Genomic DNA, 18,642 nt, shown 5'->3' with positions numbered 1-18,642 from the left:
GGAAGGGAAGAACAAATGCCTGGGGGCCTAGCAGGCAAAGAAAATGGAGGCAAAAAATACTATTGTGATCTAGGAAAAAAACACATATCAAGGAGAAATTGGTTTACCACGTTAGAAACAGCCACTTCTTGGGAAAAACATTTATCAAAGTTTCAAAATATAATCGATTCCCATATTATGAACTAGTATGAGAATAGTAAGGGATATCTGGCTTAACAATTTAACAATCTCTTTAAAAGCCTACATATTTTAAATTCAATACAATTAAATGCTCCTTTTGATGGTGTTTATATATCTAAATGAGGTATCTTCTAAGCTGAAGATTTAGTTGTCTGGCCGATCCCAATTTTCATTTCGCTTTGCCAATAATAACAAAAGACCCCAGTGCAAAGTGCTTTTTACCTGGTAACTGGTTAGCTATTTACACACACTTTGGACCAGGCAAATGCTAACTCAATTTAAAACACAAATAAGCATCAGGAATCCAATGAGAGAAAATAGTTCGGGTCCCAGAACTCTGCCATGCCGGCAGACATTTCTATTTAGAAGCTAGCTCTTTGTTTTTTGTTCCTCTTTAAAAATAGAGCCAACCTGGGCGAATAAAATCCAATTTAGAGAAATGTTATATTTTCTGTGAGGCTGAGAGCATGTTGTTTGTTATTTATGTCGCAGCAAATCTAAAGTGGCATTAATCCAGTGGACGCTTAAGTATCTGCACCTCCACTAACCGCAGAACATAGGAGCAGATACACACCAAAAAAGTCACCCATGTAAAGCTCATAAATTAGTCCCACAATATGCGAACCCCAAAACATTTTATGACCTGTCCGAACATTTTGTGTGGGGACAATGTGAACTACGAGGTCGTTCTAGGGGGTGTGTTCGGATCTAACCCCTCAGATGTGGAGGAATCCGTTCAGAACTGGTCTAAAATGGAAAATATTCTGAGTGCACGTGGGAAAATATTTGCGCGCAAATTAATTTGTGCTACTTTGGAACATATACTATACGATGACACCGATGACTCTTGATTCCCACATGCGGTTGCTGAGGTTAGATCGTATATCTAGACAGTTTGGCTCAGACTTATAGGATCGTTTCTACCCCCTCATGCAAAAGCATTCTTATCATGGACAGTAAGCATTCACAAGCGAACATGGCAAACAGTAGTGAAACGCACTGTAGCAACGCACATTCATATTATAACGATGATCAGCCCATCTAGGAATGTTGATTCATTTGTGGGCGTACAAATTGAGCAAAATAAAGGCATGTTCTAAGCCGAACCACATATGAAGTAAATATTTTTGCCACGTTTTAGCCTGGCAGTACATCATCTTTATTTATTTATCTAATATATTTCAAGAAAGAGCCGCGCACGATTTTGGCTCGCTTTTGTTAATAAAATAAACAAACGGAGACAAAGGGGAAATTGCTAATTTAAAGCTTAGACAAATGATGCCAAAATTTCATGTCAAAGCACAGAGAAAAATAAAAAATAAACAATATTTATGTTCATTAAGTCAGAGTGAAATTTTTGATGTTTCCACTTGTGGTGTTCTTGAAAATCAAAAGAAATTAATAAAGAAAAAGAGAAATGCTCTGCTCAGAGTGTCTTGATCGCCCGTCTGCTGTTTGTGCTGAAGAATATTAAAATTAATTAAAAAAAAGACTTGGACAATGTCTGGGCCAAGGCATTGGAATTTAGCTTTACGCAAAATGTGTCATGAGTCATTTTCAAAACATGTGGCTACATACAAGTTTCAGTTTTGCACTTTGCCAAGACAAATAGCAAAATATTCGAATGGCCCTCGGGCATTTGCTTATTTCTGGCTTGGCTCTTCTGATCATTTATCATGGGATTGCGTCAATATGTTGAATTATTTAAATACCCCAATCGATATTTATATCGCCGCGATAAGAGCGTTAAAAGGGCAGACCAACAGGCGGCCAAAAATCGTTATCTAACGTGATTTCCCACAGGAAAACTGAATCCGTCCTTGACAGGCCATTGTAATCTTCTCTGACACACTAAATGAGTTTTCGGATCCGTAACATATGTCAGGGGAGTGTATAAAAATAGAGATCCGAGGCGAAGGAAAGCCGAACTGCAACGGCATCGAATGCACTCGTAACGAGCTGTCAAAAATGGAACTGCTCTGCCTAGGAAAAGTCGAGGAAAACCCAAGCGATGCATAAACAAAGATACAAAAGTATCTGCGTCGCAATTTCGAGGAGAACTTAAGAATGCATTTCAGTTATTAACACGCCACAAGAAAAAAAGGAAAAAGATCCCAAGGAGAACTCGTGTCGACAGCTATTTTCAAGGACCTGCAAATGCACACATGTTGACTGGCTGGAAAAGGCAATGGACTTTCGGTTTCTCCGGGTTTCGGCTTGCCATAAAATTTCCAATTTATAAACAAGCCGAGCACAAAAGTAAGCAAAAGATGCGCGTGTCTATCTCGGCGAGTGGAAGCCAAAGAACATTGTGTAGAAAAAACATTTTTAACATTTTTAGGAAGCCACAACAGACAGCGAGTCGGAGACAAAAGAGCCAAGAATAAACCGAATAAACCAGCGACTCAAAGCGGGAGATAGGGGGAAAAAGATAGAGAAAACACAGAAAAATAAAAAACCTGGTGCGGATATCTTTTGCGCGTTCAAATCACGTCGAGCAAGCAGCATTCGCAGACAGCTCACGTCTCGTTGGCAGGGGCAAGGAGGTGGGCACTTTGGGACAGACTACGATTATGTGGTCCTTGCCGTGTCTCGACTCCACTCTTTGTCTCGGCGTCTTGACATCACTTTCAAATGCGAAAAATGGAAAGTGTTTGCCCAAAAATAACGCATGGAGTTCCGCCGTTTTGTCTCTTTTGTTCGCGGTTCAGAATTTCCGCTATGAAAGGCTTTCGTTTTTATATAATATGGTATACCTGATCAAAATTCCGTATTATTTCTTGATTTTCCCCTCTATCATTTGCAATTACTCATGTTTTTAGTTTGTATCACTCTAAGTGCACATTTAATTCCCTTAGTGCCCATTTGTCTGCCAAGTACACTGTTTTATCTGCAACTTTTCTACATAATTACAAGGCTTTGTAGAACAATTCCAAGCCACGATAAAGCACAAAAAACTCATATCCGCTGGCGTTTTGCAAGCCCATGTTCTATCAGAGTTTGGTGCCTTTTAATGTCGCACTCAGCCTGGGGAAAACACAAAGGCATTCAAACTCGTTATCACCCTTGGACTTTAGCTATGCTTAATCAAATGATATTGCGTTGCTTTCAAAGCCCGCTCCCATGCTAGTTCTACAAAACAATATTTTCCACATACCATAATTATTGTATATGTTTATCTTTTTGCATTTTTGGTTCGGAAACTGGTTTTTATCAGTATCACTTGGGTATTTAAATAATTTTGGATGCTAAAATCATTTAACACCATTTTCAATGATAATAGTTTCAGCAACCGGTTCATTGAGTTATTCAAATTTATTCGCTTAGGCCTGATGGGTTTAACGTTCGCTCTAGATAAAGATTGGGTTTCTGTTTCCATTTTAGTTAATTGAAATAGCCTTTGCTTGCAGTTCATTTACTAATTAGTTTTGTCGTCAGCCGACGAAAACTTCTTTGTGGACCGCAAAAGTTTCCTGCCGAAAAGGGCAAGAAATTCAAAAACTTAAAAATTCCATTTGGACTTGCAGTTAAAGTTGGAAGATTTGAAAACTTTCCGGGGAGTGGGGTGTGACTTGGGGACCAGAATATATCTGAAATATTATTCATAAACCCAACATGGCTCTATGCGATTGGCTTTGATGTTGCGCCATGTCGTTCATTCTATTCGCATCAGTCAATCAATCAATCCATCACAATCATATTCAACTGGCAAGCGACAGTCAATTGGGAAAATTAAATTTCCAATGCGTAGACAATAAACGAACCTCTCACCTTGACCCGAAAAGCGTTCCAGTGCATAAAAGTAAAAGTGATCCATCCGAGCTAGAACGTATCCAGCAGATACAACAATTAGCCATCTGAAATTGAGGCCGAAAGCGAAATGCACAATTAGCAAATTGACGCCAGTAAACAGAGGCGGAAAACCCAATCAATAAACATGGGTAAAATACGATGCCACAGCAAAGCGAGCTACGTAAAAGCCCTGTCTGTCTGTTGGTTTTCTTTGGTAGTCGCCATAAAAAAAAAGTAGGTGCACCTGTTGCTACCTCGCGGATACACAAAAGTATCTGAGTATCTGTGAGCGAAGGGCGCAGGTGTTTAGTATGCAGGGCGCATGTAACTAACATTTTAGTAAACAGCAGAAATTCCTTCTAAATGTGTGAGCGAAGTATAAATTGGTTCGTTTTCTCAATCTTTTTGTACAATGTCTACAATTCCATCTAATTACATTTGAGAAGGCGGAATTCTAATGAGTTGTGGGAAATGTCTGCCAAAATAAGAATAAGCCATCACGTCGTTTTTGTGGCAGTAGAAGTAGCTGAGGAAATCCAGGTACCTCTACCAGGCCCTAGATACACGTACCACCCGCATCTCCATCTGTGATTGTATTCGACTTACCTTTTGTCCAGCTTTCTTCTGTCTCCCGTGTTCTATTCTGTTCTGAGTGGAAACAAAAGGCATTTAATTAAAAACACATTTATTTTAGATATTCTGTTGGCGGACATTGTTGATTGTTGTTTGTGCCGACGAAGTGGGCCAACGAACTTGCGTTCTTAATGGTTCACCGAGCAGAGAAAAATAGCCGAGGGAAAGAGATTTATGGGGAATATATATGCACTTTATAACTTTATATTAGTTTGAAGTGGTTTTGATTATTAGCTGGCTGCTTGGGGCCTTGAAAATCTTGTGGGTAATTTTCAAAGACAATCATCCGTAACCAGGTTTCGATATTTAATAGATACTTGAGTTTAAAGGCTAATTTATTACATTTTAACTTGCCCATCTTCTTAAAGATTAATATTATTTTTATAGTTTTGGTTTCTTAAGAGCTTTATAAACATATTTAATTTTTATTAAGCTGTAGTAACTTTTTCTCTATGTTGCCAGTAACTTTTGAAGTCCAATCAGTTACATGAATATAAGTCCGTGTCATAAGGCCATAAGTGATTTTTCAAAGCGGAAACCAGAATGGAAACAAAATAAATCACGCCCGGCAAGGGCAGACGAAATCTTTCACCATTTGTGTCTTGGGCGTAAAAAATGACCAAATGCCATTTTACATATCATAAACAAATGCCAAATATAAATAATATATTGAAATGGGGGGTCCAGCTGCTGCCACTGTTTGCTGCCTGCCCCAGGGGCGGTTGACTAGCCTATATACGTAATACGTGTATAAATATTTCCATCTGTATCTCTCTATGGACATTGCTTATTACTCTTATGGATGCCAAGGCAGCCCAGGCGCGTTTGTTTATTATTATCTATTTGTTTTGCCTTTTTCTGTTTAGTTTTGCTAGGTTTCTGTTTGCGCTCCTCTCCATCCTTATGCTCCCAATTTCAGCTGCTGCCTGCGGATTGCCTGCCATTCATATGGCAAAAAATACCGCCGAAAATAAAAAACTCTAAACTAATGCGGGCAATATTCCCCGTTCTCCCACATGGCAGGCACAAATTTGCATCTTTCTCGATTTAGCAAAATGACGCAAACTATGCGAAGTAGAGAGCCTAAAAAGTGTATATCCTACATATGGCGAGGTCTCATCAGCATCGTTTTATATGGCAGTTTTTAGATTTTTATTTGCGTGTTTTTATGAGCCATGGACAAGTTTTGATCATTAGCGAAAAAAGTTGTGCCTTTTGTTTTCGCGGAGATAATTTCGCGATCTAAAAACGGAAACTATTTAAAAGGCTTCTCTTGAAGTCACATTCCCTAAATATTATTCTAATTTCACTTTTTCCGCCGAACAGACAAAGCTGATGCTCTTAACTTATATAGAAAATCCTCTTAGCATGTTTTACACAGACATTCAATAACAATTGCTGCCAAAGCGTTCACACTTTCCATCAACGAAAGCCATTGACCCGACAAAGCCGAGATACGTAGATACATTTTATTTAATGTCGGGGGAGACAAAAACGAAGGGAAAACTAAGTGTCGCAATTGGAGAGTGAGCGAGGAAAGCTGCGTTTAATTGCATTTTGCCCGAGGAAAGTAAAAGTCACTTATGGGAAAACTCAGACTCAATCCAGTCAGACGACAACAATAAAGGTCTTTCTCCGCCAATCCCTTTTGTCTGAGTCCCAGATGGTACTTTTTGCATTATCTGGCTCTCATGCGAAAGGGAGTATGTATCTCGGTCTAGGGCATTGTTTATGTGTCTGATTTTCTAATTGGTTTTACCAATCCCAGACAAAAGGGTTGAAAGAGCGCGTTGGCCGAGAAAAGGCGTTTGCCAGCAGTTTTCAATTGTTCGGTTGCAAAGTGTAAAGTGAAGATTAAATTGTCAAGATAAATGGCTCCAGACACGCCCCTTTTTGGTTGCTGGCTACTGTGTGAGTGTCGGCGTCTTATATTCTCTTTTATTTTGCTTTCGGCCCATTTATCACGGGCTAAGACTTTGGGAAAACTCCCAAGGGGTTAAGTCCTACACGCCATTACCTCGCCATAGTCAAAGCGCATTTCCTGCCCACAGGTAGCAATCACAATCGCAGCTTTGACGGGCCACTTCAAGTTGTCGGTGCTCGTATCTGTATCTATGTATACGTATCTGAGGGATCTGCTTTTATCTTTGTCTGTGTACTCTGCTCATTTGACTGTGTGTCGGCTTCATTCAGTTTGATTGATAGTTTGTTTACAAATTTAATTTCATTTTACTTATTTTCCTTCTTCGGTCTCCTCCTCGTGTGGCATTCACCTGTGTGTTCTGCCCAGTGTTTGTCTTTTGCCTCAATCTTTTTCAACTTGGTCAACGAAGCTGGCCGCGCCTTTTATGTGGTCGCCGCCCCCTCGTGTTTGCCTTCCTTTCTTGGCTATTTTATACGTATTTATATAGGGAATATCTACATAGGGACCATATTAAATGCAATCCATTTGAATGTTCGCTCATTTCTGCAATCCAATCACGTAGGCACCGTAAAAAGGATGCCAAAAACTCTTTCGAAGGCTTCATTCGGGCTCTCCCACCCTATAAGTAGGCGTGACAGGGCCAAAACTCAGGCAATTGTTGGCTGCGAGGGAACTTGTCCCCTGGGGAATCTGTCGTTTGCTCAGTTGCCAGGTCCCAGATGGGACATTAGAGAGTCCGTACGCCTCGTTTACAGGTCGGGGGACCCAAACAATTTGACATTGATTAAAGTAAATATGGTTGTTTGGGCCTGGGAAAGCCTGTTTATTAAAATCAAAGCGAATTCTTGGGTAATTTAACTTAAATAATGCGACCCTAATTAACGCTGAGAGTTATTTTAGGGCTGTTTTCATTAGAAGGCTTAAATCCTTTTGATTTGCCAAACCCTTGGTGTTTAATACATTCCATTGACAGATTATATTCAAATTGAGGCTCTTGACAGGCACTTCGAAAATTAATCGATAAAAATGCTTTTGTGCAAGGCTTTCTTCCTTTTTGTGGGGGGGCACATTTTTATAATCTTCCCACCAAAAATGTCATAAATCTTTGCGGAATCTCCGTCTCGCTAAACTTTTGCATATGCTTGAGTGATTTTCTCGTGTTTGCTAAGCCCCGAATACCGACCCCAATTAGATTTCGGTCTCGCCTGTTCCCAAAAACAATTCCCGAGCTTTATCGTGCTGACTTCCTTCCGGTTTGTCCCGAATGAAAATAATGCACACAGCAAACATTAGCCGCCAAGTGCAAAGGGGAGCCGAACGAAATTTCAATAAATCACAGGACAAAGGATGGCTGTGCGTCTGCCGCAGACTTGGTACCATTTTCAATCCAATTTTCAGCCCATCCCTAGATCCTGATCCTGGGCCCTGTATTTTCTGTTCTGTTGATTCAACGCTTTAAGCCGCAAGTCGACAAATCACACACGGAAGTGTCCTTTTCGTCGTCGCGTCTGCTTGTCCTGGGATTAGGGAACGCCATCACCTTGTTAACCTGCAGGCCATTAGCGTAATTCGTTTTGTGTCTCCGTTCGGCGCTGGCAGGGGAAACCCGAAAAATGTTGCGACGCCAGACAAATTCAATTCTGAGGCTATGCTGACACTTCCTGTCGAGAACTGCTTTGTGGGGTTTCACACACACTGCACTCTGCACACTGCACACTCGGCGAAGACAGCCCTAATTGGCTAATTAATTTATGGGTTAAACCGAAGACAGAGATCCCCGCTTTGTACTTGTGAATTGCCTGACTCAAGAGACTTGGCCGCCCAAAGATCTCCCCAAACTAAGAACTATACAATTTTCAGTAAGCCAACCATGGAGGAGCAAGTGTAATTGCCCCGAATTCAAGAGGACCAAACTTGTTTCCCAGGAAGTGAGCAATTGACCAAGCAGCCGAAGGATGGCCTCGCTGCACCAGAAGCGTCCCAGCATCAGCAACTGGTTCTCCTCGCTGCGCCGGCAGCCCAAGAACAAGAAGAGCTCCCCGGGATTGGGGGGCAGTGGCAGCTTTGGCAGCAAGCAGCAGTTGCAGAGGAGCTGCTTCGACCTCTCCACGGGGGAGGGTCTCGGTGGCACTGTAAATGTGGGCGTGGGCGTGGGATTCTCCACCAAGGGATCGCCCGGCAGTCGCCTGAGCAACAGCACCTTCTACATCAACCCGCTGAATGGGTCTTCCACGCCAGGAGTCAAGGACGATCGCCGTCGTCTGGTGGAAACCGGCAGCAGCAGTAGTGGCAGCAGTTTGAGCAGCGTTTGCACTCGCTGCTTTTGCAATCTCCTGGCCAAGAATGAGGCCAGCAAGGAGGCCACCCCGAAGCCCACCCCCAAGATCTCCCCCAAACCACCCGTTAAACCGCGCTCCCCCTCGCTGGCACCCTACACCAGCGTGGCCACGTACCACATCACCAATCTGGCGCCCGATAGCCCACCTCCAGCCAGTCCCACTCTGAGCACCGAAACCGTGAGCTGCAGCGATGTGACCCGCAAGGTCACCGAGGTGCAGCGCCTGCCCTGCCCCGAAGAACCCAACATGGAGATTCTCAGCAAGCGAATAGAGTACAACCACACCACCACCACGACGACAACGAAGACGGTGGTTGTTTCGCGACCCGTGGAAATCCTGTTGAATGAGAAGGGGCAGATCATCTCCAGAAGATCCCCGCGAAAAACGCGATCCAACTCTTTGGGCTGCATGCTGGATGTGGATGTGGACAGTGAAACGGAAACGGGACTGGGCTCGGGAATGGGCATGGACAATCCCGGACTGGAGCTGGAAACGGATCCCAGTTCGGGACTGAGTTCACCGCTGACACCCGACACCGGCGATCTGCGCTTCATCGACGACAGCTCCAATTCCCCCAGTGAATCGGAGCGAAACTCGATCAGCAACAACAACAACAACGTGAGCCACAATAACAACAACGACAGCGGCAGCAAGCGGGGCAGCCAGCAATCGAATCTCTGCGAGAGTTGTCGCACACTCCTCGAGAGAAACCGCAGCAATGCGGAGCTGAGTGGCAACCTGGTCATCCTCAGGCGGCCGGGAAAGGTATGTGCTGAAAGGGAAATTCCCAAACCCAGCTGATGCATCGTTTTCACTTAAGTGCTGATTTCCTTTTACCCTGGAAGTACATTGTGAAAGTATTATAGAGGGATTCACACATTATGATAAAGAATTCTAAAGGGAATTTTCATTAAATTATTTATCCAAACATAATATCCATTGAAGTTGCGTAAAACAGTACAATTTTTTAAAAAACTTAAAATTTACTAAAAATGATAATATTTACTTTGGGTTATAGTATTTAAAATTGTTTTATTACTCATGAAATGAATTCTCGGTTAAAACAAAATGTTTTACTTTCGTTATCGCATTAAAATTGGGTTATATGGTTCGGCATACTTAAAAATAACATACATTTTTGTTTCCATGATTTTAGATACATTCATAAAATTTTGGAATAATGTGGTTTTTAAAAGACGTAGAAAATAATACTATTTCCGAAAAAAATCCCTTTTATAGATTCTCAAATGAATTTAATTTGGTTTTTTAATCTTCGCTTTTGGCACCTTGTTTTGGCATTTTATACCACAATCGATTTGCTTTTCGGCTCAGGTGGAGTCGCCCAACATTTGTATTTAATTTCCCCGCGATTCGAAGAATTTGCATTAAGCATTCCAGTCCGGAACCGGTTATCACCTGTGGCTGCTTCTGTCGAACTCGAATGCGGCATGTTCTCACACTCGTCAGCAAGTATCTTTTGCCTGACGTCGTAACTGGGAAGATACCAAGCCCCGCGTTGGGTTTATTTTTAGGTTTGATGCTCATTAACTCTGTCTCCCTGCCAGTTGATCTTTTTCTCTCAACAAACCGTGTCCACCTGGGCCTTTTAATAATTGTCGCTTTGTACCGACTTTTGGATTCCAGAACCTGTTCAACGCTTCAAGTTTTTTATATTTCTTATGTCATTTTCTATGGTTTTATGGGGCGTAGCTTGGTAGCTTTAGGCTGCCAATGGTTTCTTGACCCATGTATTGATTGGGAAATGGAGAAATTTACATAATTTCTTTGTTCAAAGTTTGTTTAAGGATTGCGCTTTATGGAAATTAGAGGCCTACGGAAATGCTGTGGAGTATGGGTAATGAAAATTAATGCTTTAAAGCCTGGGAAACTCTTAACGATCAAAATAGAGACGTTAAATTATTAAACGCTCGTGTGAGTTGGGTAAATTATTCAAAAATAAACTATTAAAAATGTGGGGAGGGTTTTAAAACCACCAATAAACCAAACTATATTTTTTATGAGAATTCTTGTCCACTTTTGCAATATAACGCGCTTTTTTATTTATTTATAGACAAATGTTTCCTTAACATCATACCTTAAAATAACATTTTACTGAGAACGCTTAATCTTTGTGACACGTATTGAGCATTAAAATTCCTCGAAATCAATGTCGATGAGATATAAAATTCTTGACACCGTTGGATCTATATTCCAACAAGTCACTGAAATACTAATTTACCCAGGGAATCCGCATTCAATGAGAATTTCAATTTCAATTTTAATTTCTATTGACTCGAGTGAAGGTCCCAGTGATCTCATCGTGAATCTCAACGATCTTAGCAACTGCATGTGCGTGAAGCCTGTTACACAGTACTTGGACAATTTGTCAACTGTATTTTATGGCGCTTAATTAACATTTCTCCCTTCAACTCAATGGTCCATACCCCTCCTCCCAAGTAAGAAGGTCACTTTTTAGGCCTGGGATGTGAATGAGTGCGGGCAATTGATATGTTCCGGTCTCGTGGCTCTCAGCTCATCATTCATGCGTCAGTTCAGCCATACAGTAGCTTACAGATACACAGATACAAGATACGTTAGGTTCGGGGGAATCTCACTCGTTCCGCTTCTTCGAGCACCACATCAAATTGACATTCTTCTTTCGGAATGACCCTTGATGAGTAAGTTCTTGAGGAACCAGTAACCATAGGCGATGTCTCCGGTTCAGTGTCAGGTAGTTCGTTAATTCAATTAAATCAACTTTGCATTGGACTTTGTGGCTCTGCTCTATTTTCCCCCTACTGTAAATTATTTCAAGTGAGTCTATGCCGTCGTCGTAGCTTTTTTATTTGGCGCCAGTCCACAGGCGACCCGTCACTGAGGAAATGCAAATTACCCGACTTTCTGTGCTTAGAATTTATGGGATTTTTTATAAATATCACACGCAGTTTAAACAGCAGCCAAGTGGCCTGAACTTTTTCATTAACCGTATTTGCATATGTATTTTTAGCACCACTTGTATCAGGCACTTCCTGAAGTTATTTTTGAATTCCCGTGTTTAACCTTTGCATTTCCGAATTACTCATTTCAGCAAATCAAAGATGAGCTGGGCGAAGTTGTGTCGGAAATGGAGGCACTCGATGTGCCCGAAGACTGCAAGCATTCCAACAAGGACAAGCAGATGTCCATTGGCCGCAAAAAGTTCAATATGGATCCGAAGAAAGGTGAGTGCAATGCTTAAATTAAACTGTATGTACTTTCCCCCTGAGCCCTTAAAAAGTTATTGTTCGATGCGGCTTGTAATTTCCTGATGACTCACTGCGGTTCGGTATGCAAATAGCCAGAGCTCAGTGCAATTTGAAAGGTTCTCCCCCATATAATCAGACGAGTTTTCACAGCAGCTTATTTGGCAATCAGGCAAGGGAGTGTCGCTCAAAGTCGTTAAATGTAAACTTTGCGATTGCGATGATTTAAATGAATTTCCAATGACAACGGGCGACACCCCGAAGCTCGGCGACAATGAAGTCAGACAAAGTGCTTTATAATTGAGCTGATGGGGGCAGGGGGCGGGCGACGACTTCACAAACGTGGTGTGGCGGTGGGTGAATTCACACCAGAATCTCCACGAGAATCCATGGAGCGTGCTCCGGCGCCAAGAGGCAAAATTACCATGCGAAATTGTCAAGGAGTGAGGATTGTCCGTATCGGAGTTGAATGGGGGACCGGCCGACACGTTTTTCCAAAGATAATTTCGACGTTAATTTAATAACGTAATGGGTGCCACAAAAAATGATGCAGTAAGTGCAGTTGGAGAACGCCGCAGAACATCTCTGGGTACTGTCTATGTGGGTATGTGGGTGAGGGGCGTTCGTTCGTTGACTATCTCAAAAATTCTGACAAATTTGACAGTTCGTTGACATCTGAAGTACGTGCGTGTACGTTGTCACCTCTTTTCCCCCCCAAAAAACTGGAAAACCCTCAGAATACTCGAGTGTTTAATTTAATGGAAATGTCAATGTCGCAATATTACCGAGAACTTGACAGGGGAGGATGCCATAGGGGCATCGTGCCAAAAGATAAACCCAGAACGAGGGTGTGTACCAGATGAACACATAAATGGTGTACCTCAGTAAAGGAGTTTGGGCATTTTAGGGAAAAGGCTGTTGTTAATTGTTTTAAAGTTCGGGGAAACACCCATTTTATCACCCACTTTCGTATAATATTGTTGAGAATACACTTAATCATTTTCTATTTTCGTATCGAAAGGGCAGAGAGCTAAATATACACCTCCAACTTCAGTTTTAGAGCCTCCCCATTGGGTGACCCACATGTCAACATGTTTGCCGTTTACCCAGCTCTGGAACATCTCAATTTCCCGCCCCACACCTTGGGACATTCCACAACCCCCTGCCATTCCATCCCACTCGTTTAAAGCCAATCAAATATTTACGTCAACCTCTCTTGGCCATAAATTACCGTCGACAAGTCGAAATTAGGCCACGCAGCTTCCCACAAAAGACAGCACATCCTGCCCAGCTTTCCGCATATATGTATCCATAGGGCGCACAATAAAAATGCTAATCCAAAGTGGGGAGGCTCCGGAGCCGCTTGTGCCATAGATGGCGGAATAACAAAAGCCAAGTTGAATCCCGGCCAGAGCCGACATGTTTTGTGTCGCTTATTAAAAAAGTTCCACCCGAGAATGTGCCTCTGGAGTCGTGGTGGTGGTGATGGTGGTGTCATCGTCATTTGTCGCTTTATCGGCCGATTATCAGCAATATACGCAAAGAGATCCACACACGAACACTCAAATTAATAGCACACAAATGTGCCATCCATAACGCTCAAGTGATGCCCCCCGGAGAGAGCGGGTGGTGCTAGGGAGGATTGGGTGGATAGGAGGGGCTCTGCCGACTTGACGATGTCAATCGCGCGTGAAGCTCCCGAAGTCACGCAAAACTTTCTGCTAACCAGGAGCGGACTTGAGGATCTCCAAGGAAACGGGGCCCAGAGTTCCATCCTGCCAGACCCCCGTCTCATCCACATCCTGCGGTCTGTTTTGTCATTATCTTCATCACTTATGTGTTATTAGAATTTCCCGAAGACAACGCCAACTTCAATCTGAAAATCCAATCTGCGGAACTTGTGATATTGTTTTGGCGCCACCTGGCGGACATAGGCATCAACTTCGGCCAGAGCAATTCCTTTTATTTATTTTTATAGATACATTTTTGTTTACATTTAATAATTCTAGTCGGTTTCCATTTGTTTGCGTGTGATTTGCTCGCGTTTTTCCAGCTTTTATCGGAATTGGTTGAGCTTCTTCATTGATTGGCAAATAATGACATCGTTATTATGGGGCGCTCCCACTTCATTCCGTATTTCTTCTTTATTGAGATTGTTGTGGTTTATGTTGCGGGTCGGTGGCTTTGAATGCATGCATAATATATGGGTATATTATATGATTTGATTTGATTTCTTTGTTGTGACTGGCGTGGCGGCTTGTTTTTCCGGGAGCAGTCGTTGTGATTACACAGTCAGCGCTGCAGTTGGAGAACTCATATCTCAACATGCTAAGACTAATATTCTCCGTTCTATTTTATTTTTTCAGGCATTGAGTATCTCGTAGAGAACAGACTGCTGCGTCACGATCCCCAGGACGTGGCTCATTTCCTCTACAAAGGCGAGGGACTGAATAAAACCGCCATTGGTGAGTTATCCCGACCAGAAGTCATTAAATTGACCTTGCCTTGATGGCCATCGCTAAAACAAAATCGGAAAAAACAATTATACTTACTGCAAACATACATTTTAATGGGCGTTTTCCTTTTCCAGGCGATTACCTTGGCGAAAAGAACGATTTTAATGAGGATGTGCTGAAGGCCTTTGTGGCGCTCCACGATTTCACCAATCTCATTCTAGTGCAGGCCCTCAGGTAGGTCCGGGACTCCTCCCCCGACACCCACTTCTAATTACCACTATCCCTAATGGCACTTTCCCCTCCACTCTCCGCCTTTCGCTTTCCACAGACAATTTCTGTGGTCATTTCGCTTGCCCGGCGAGGCGCAAAAGATCGACCGCATGATGGAGACCTTCGCACAGCGCTATTGCCAACTCAATCCGGATATATTCACCAACACGGACACCTGCTATGTGCTCAGCTTCGCCATTATAATGCTCAATACATCGCTGCACAATCCATCGGTGAGTATAAAAAATATAGCCATGTAACCATATAGGGTTTACAATAAAATTATATTATCAACATCAATCATTTTAGTTGTACTAGTTTTTTGTAATTAAATAATAATAAAAATGTTTAGAGATCTCGGCTCTCCATTAAAGCAAAGTTACATAAGGCTTTCAGCCAATTTAATTTCTTGGCATCAACTTCAAGTTCTTTAACATCTTTATTGCCGACCGGATGCCAGGAAACTGTTGCTTATGCCAAAACCAGAAAGTAAGCAATCCCAAAGAAGAAATGCAAGACGCGTGCCCCGGATCTGTCCTTCAACTTTGAAATTAAATTTTTTTCGCTGGCTGTCAGCCCACAATTATCGGGATTGCAGCTATTTACTTCCGCATTTCGCCTTTGCATTTGCTGGGCGTGTGTCCGGCCGATCTTTAGGGAAATTACTAAATAAAATAGCTATAAATAGGGCAAGTGTAGAGAATTTATAGAGATACTGCAGCGAATTTGGTCGTAAACTTTGTGTTGGATATGGGCACAAAAAGTTAATAAAAGGTGTTATTTTTATAAGTTTTTGTGTAAGATTTTTAAAATCTTTTTTTTATCTCTTACTAACCCTTTGCCTCCTTCTCACCCAACAGGTTAAAGACAAACCCACCGTTGAGCAATTCATATCGATGAATCGTGGCATCAACAACGGCGGGGATTTGCCGCGCGGCCTGCTGGAGTCCCTCTACGAGTCCATTCGAACGGAGCCATTCAAAATACCCCAAGACGATGGCAATGATCTGATGCACACCTTCTTCAATCCCGACAAGGAGGGCTGGCTGTGGAAGCAAGGCGGCAGGTGAGTTGCTAAGCGAAGCCTTTGAGTGGGTGATTTCCTAATTTCCTAACTAACGAATGTATTTCCATTGCTCTACAGATACAAATCGTGGAAACGACGTTGGTTCATTTTGAACGATAATTGCCTTTACTATTTTGAATACACCACCGATAAGGAGCCGCGCGGCATTATTCCCCTGGAGAACATATCGGTGCGCGAGATTCACGATCGCAGCAAACCGCACTGCTTTGAGCTGTATGCCTCCGGCGGTGCTGAGATCATTAAGGCCTGCAAGACTGACTCCGAGGGCAAGGTGAGTACTTTGCTAAATGAAGTCTAAAATAAATTCTAAACTCTGTATTTCTATTTCAGGTGGTGGAGGGCAAGCATACGGTGTACCGCATGTCCGCTGCCACGGAGGAGGACCAGCAGGAGTGGGTCAAGCGCCTAACGCAGTCCATCAGCCACAATCCGTTCTATGACATCCTAGTACAAAGAAAGAAAAAGGCGCTCAGCAAGAGTTAATATTAAGAAGTAGCTCGGCGCAACTTTTGTCTTGGATCTCAGTGAAATTCTGCTACGCGTGTGTGGCTGCTCTCTTTCCCCCTGTTTAAACGAGAAATGCATATGCATATACCCAAATTATATATTTAAACGTTGAGTCTGTGTGTGTGTGTCTGAGAATTTCCATGTTGAGCCAATGCCTGTAATTTGTTCAATACCCTATGTCTCTGTATTCTGTTTGATTGACTCGAAACAAGCCATCACACGCCGATGCACTCCGAACCACAAACTTTGTCTCTATTGTTGTGATATAATTTATTTACATTAAGCAAAACCAATATGAATGATATGAAAAATAACTGAAAATTGCATCAATAAGAAATACACATTTATACACATTTTCATTAGTGCAAATTTTTGTTTAGTTTCATTATAGGCCTAGGTACGAATATGTCTTTAAATTAGCTTTTACCACCTAAGTTGTCCCACCACCCCCTATTATAGAAATCCCTAGTGCTACGAAACATATCCCAGCCGCCAAAACGCTGTTGGAACGCTGTAGCTCATGTAAATGATTATTTGATTTAAATGAAAACAGCAAACGAATGTTGCTTGGCAATTATTATAAAACCAACTCATAATTTAGGTACAAGCTTAAAAAGGCCTTTCCGAGAACCTAAAAATAAAGCTAACAACGAATGAAAAATAAAATATGTAAAAAGTAAAAAAGTTTAATGAACAGAAACAATAAGTGCATTTATACTACAAGCAGGTTTGGTACAGAGAATGTGGAAAAGGCAAACATAGTTTATATTAAACCAAAGATCTAATTTAAACTATTACAAAAAGATGCCAACATCCAACTTTATTGAAAGCTTTTCCTATAAGTTTACTATTTGGTTTGTCCTTTGTAAACGGTTTTGAAAATGCATTTTATGTATATTTTGTTAACTTGTATAGTGAGAAACGAGCCAACCGAAAAGTGTTTCACCCAGAGTTGATTTCACATACCTTTAATTTGAAAGAAAAAATTGCTAATGACTAACAATAATGACAAATGTGTAAACAGGGAATGTAAGTAGCTCCAATAATCAATGAAAAATAACTCGGTTGCCAGCATTGATCTTATGATAGCCATAAGATGCTGTTATATGTAATTGTAGATTGTATGTTGAGCCTCTGTGATATCATTGATGGGAAAGAGCTCCTAGCAGATCCCATGTGGTTTGTTTTGTTTCGAGACTGAGGAATGGTCTTTCATCACATCACGTTTATTCGTCACTTATCCATTTTGCCTTGATTGTCACTGTTCGTTGACATCTAAGAATATGTTTTGTATTTTCAATTTGGGATCTGTCATGTCGTACAAATTATTTGGAAGGAGTAATCCCCAACATTTTTGCAATATTATTAATAATTTAGCTAGATCTGTATCCCTACTTCAAATAACATTACTGTGTATTATCAAATATATATGGATGTATTATATCATGTCTTAATCGAATGTACATATATAAAAGAATTAATAGTTCTCTCATTTCTATGGATTTATTATGTTTTAGGAATTACATTGTTTAGGTTTAGCTTACGCCTGTGAATATGTGCGTTTTAGCATGCTAATAAACAGAATTAAACAGTTTGTATATATGTCAGAATAACTTGATGTTAAATAAATAAGTATGCCAGTTAATAATAGTGTAGCTTAGCATTTTATATCGCTTTAAAGTAACATGAACAGATAATTACATGAAAATATATATAAACATAAAATAAATATTATATAACGTTTATTATAAAATGAAATCAATTGTATATGTTTTTCACTCAAGGGATTTAAACCTATATAATGGAGATTACGAAACCTTCGACACGCTGCTGTGAAATACAAGAACCTTTAATGCACAGGGATCTTCATATGTTACCTCAAAAAGTTGCTATACCAAGAAAGGGTGTTAGATTTGGAAAGCCGAAGTTTGTATACCCTTTTAGTACCCTCTGGAAGGGTATAAAGATAGCTTGAACTCATGAGAATTTTGTCCTGAAAGTATGCTTTTTAAAAAAAATTATAAATATAGAATGTGTAGTATAATAACTTCCAATGCAAGTTTCGTAGAGTTTACTCGGTGAAATGTAAATAACAGGAAGAAGAAAGCGTTTCTGATCCTATAAAGTATAATTATTTTATATAAGGAACACTATTCGTGTAAACGCAATGTTCTCGGAAACTATAAAAGCCAGAGAGTTGAGATTTCCGATG

At 41.2% G+C, this 18,642-nt stretch overlaps 1 protein-coding gene across 3 annotated transcripts in view; it reads left to right on the top strand.

The window, feature by feature from the left end:
• Window positions 1–18,192, top strand: part of LOC108033761 (cytohesin-1) — a 34,076-nt gene extending 15,884 nt beyond the window's left edge. For 2 of the 3 annotated variants that reach the window (XM_017108335.3, XM_050885690.1), the window contains 7 exons: window positions 11,957–12,089; window positions 14,477–14,575; window positions 14,701–14,800; window positions 14,895–15,069; window positions 15,697–15,902; window positions 15,981–16,194; window positions 16,254–18,192. In XM_017108335.3, the coding sequence (XP_016963824.1) occupies window positions 11,957–12,089; window positions 14,477–14,575; window positions 14,701–14,800; window positions 14,895–15,069; window positions 15,697–15,902; window positions 15,981–16,194; window positions 16,254–16,406 (1,080 nt within the window). In that variant the 3' untranslated portion in view covers window positions 16,407–18,192. Of the gene's footprint in view, window positions 1–8,389; window positions 9,634–11,956; window positions 12,090–14,476; window positions 14,576–14,700; window positions 14,801–14,894; window positions 15,070–15,696; window positions 15,903–15,980; window positions 16,195–16,253 lie in introns of all 3 variants that reach the window. The other variant, XM_017108334.3, reaches the window with a different exon arrangement.
• Window positions 18,193–18,642: the final 450 nt, after the last annotated feature.

Source organism: Drosophila biarmipes, chromosome 2L, assembly GCF_025231255.1.
Source record: "Drosophila biarmipes strain raj3 chromosome 2L, RU_DBia_V1.1, whole genome shotgun sequence".
Classification (NCBI taxonomy): Eukaryota; Metazoa; Arthropoda; class Insecta; order Diptera; family Drosophilidae; genus Drosophila; species Drosophila biarmipes.
The sequence above is the reverse complement of the archived record's forward strand: the minus strand, read 5'-3'. Positions and strand labels throughout refer to the sequence as shown.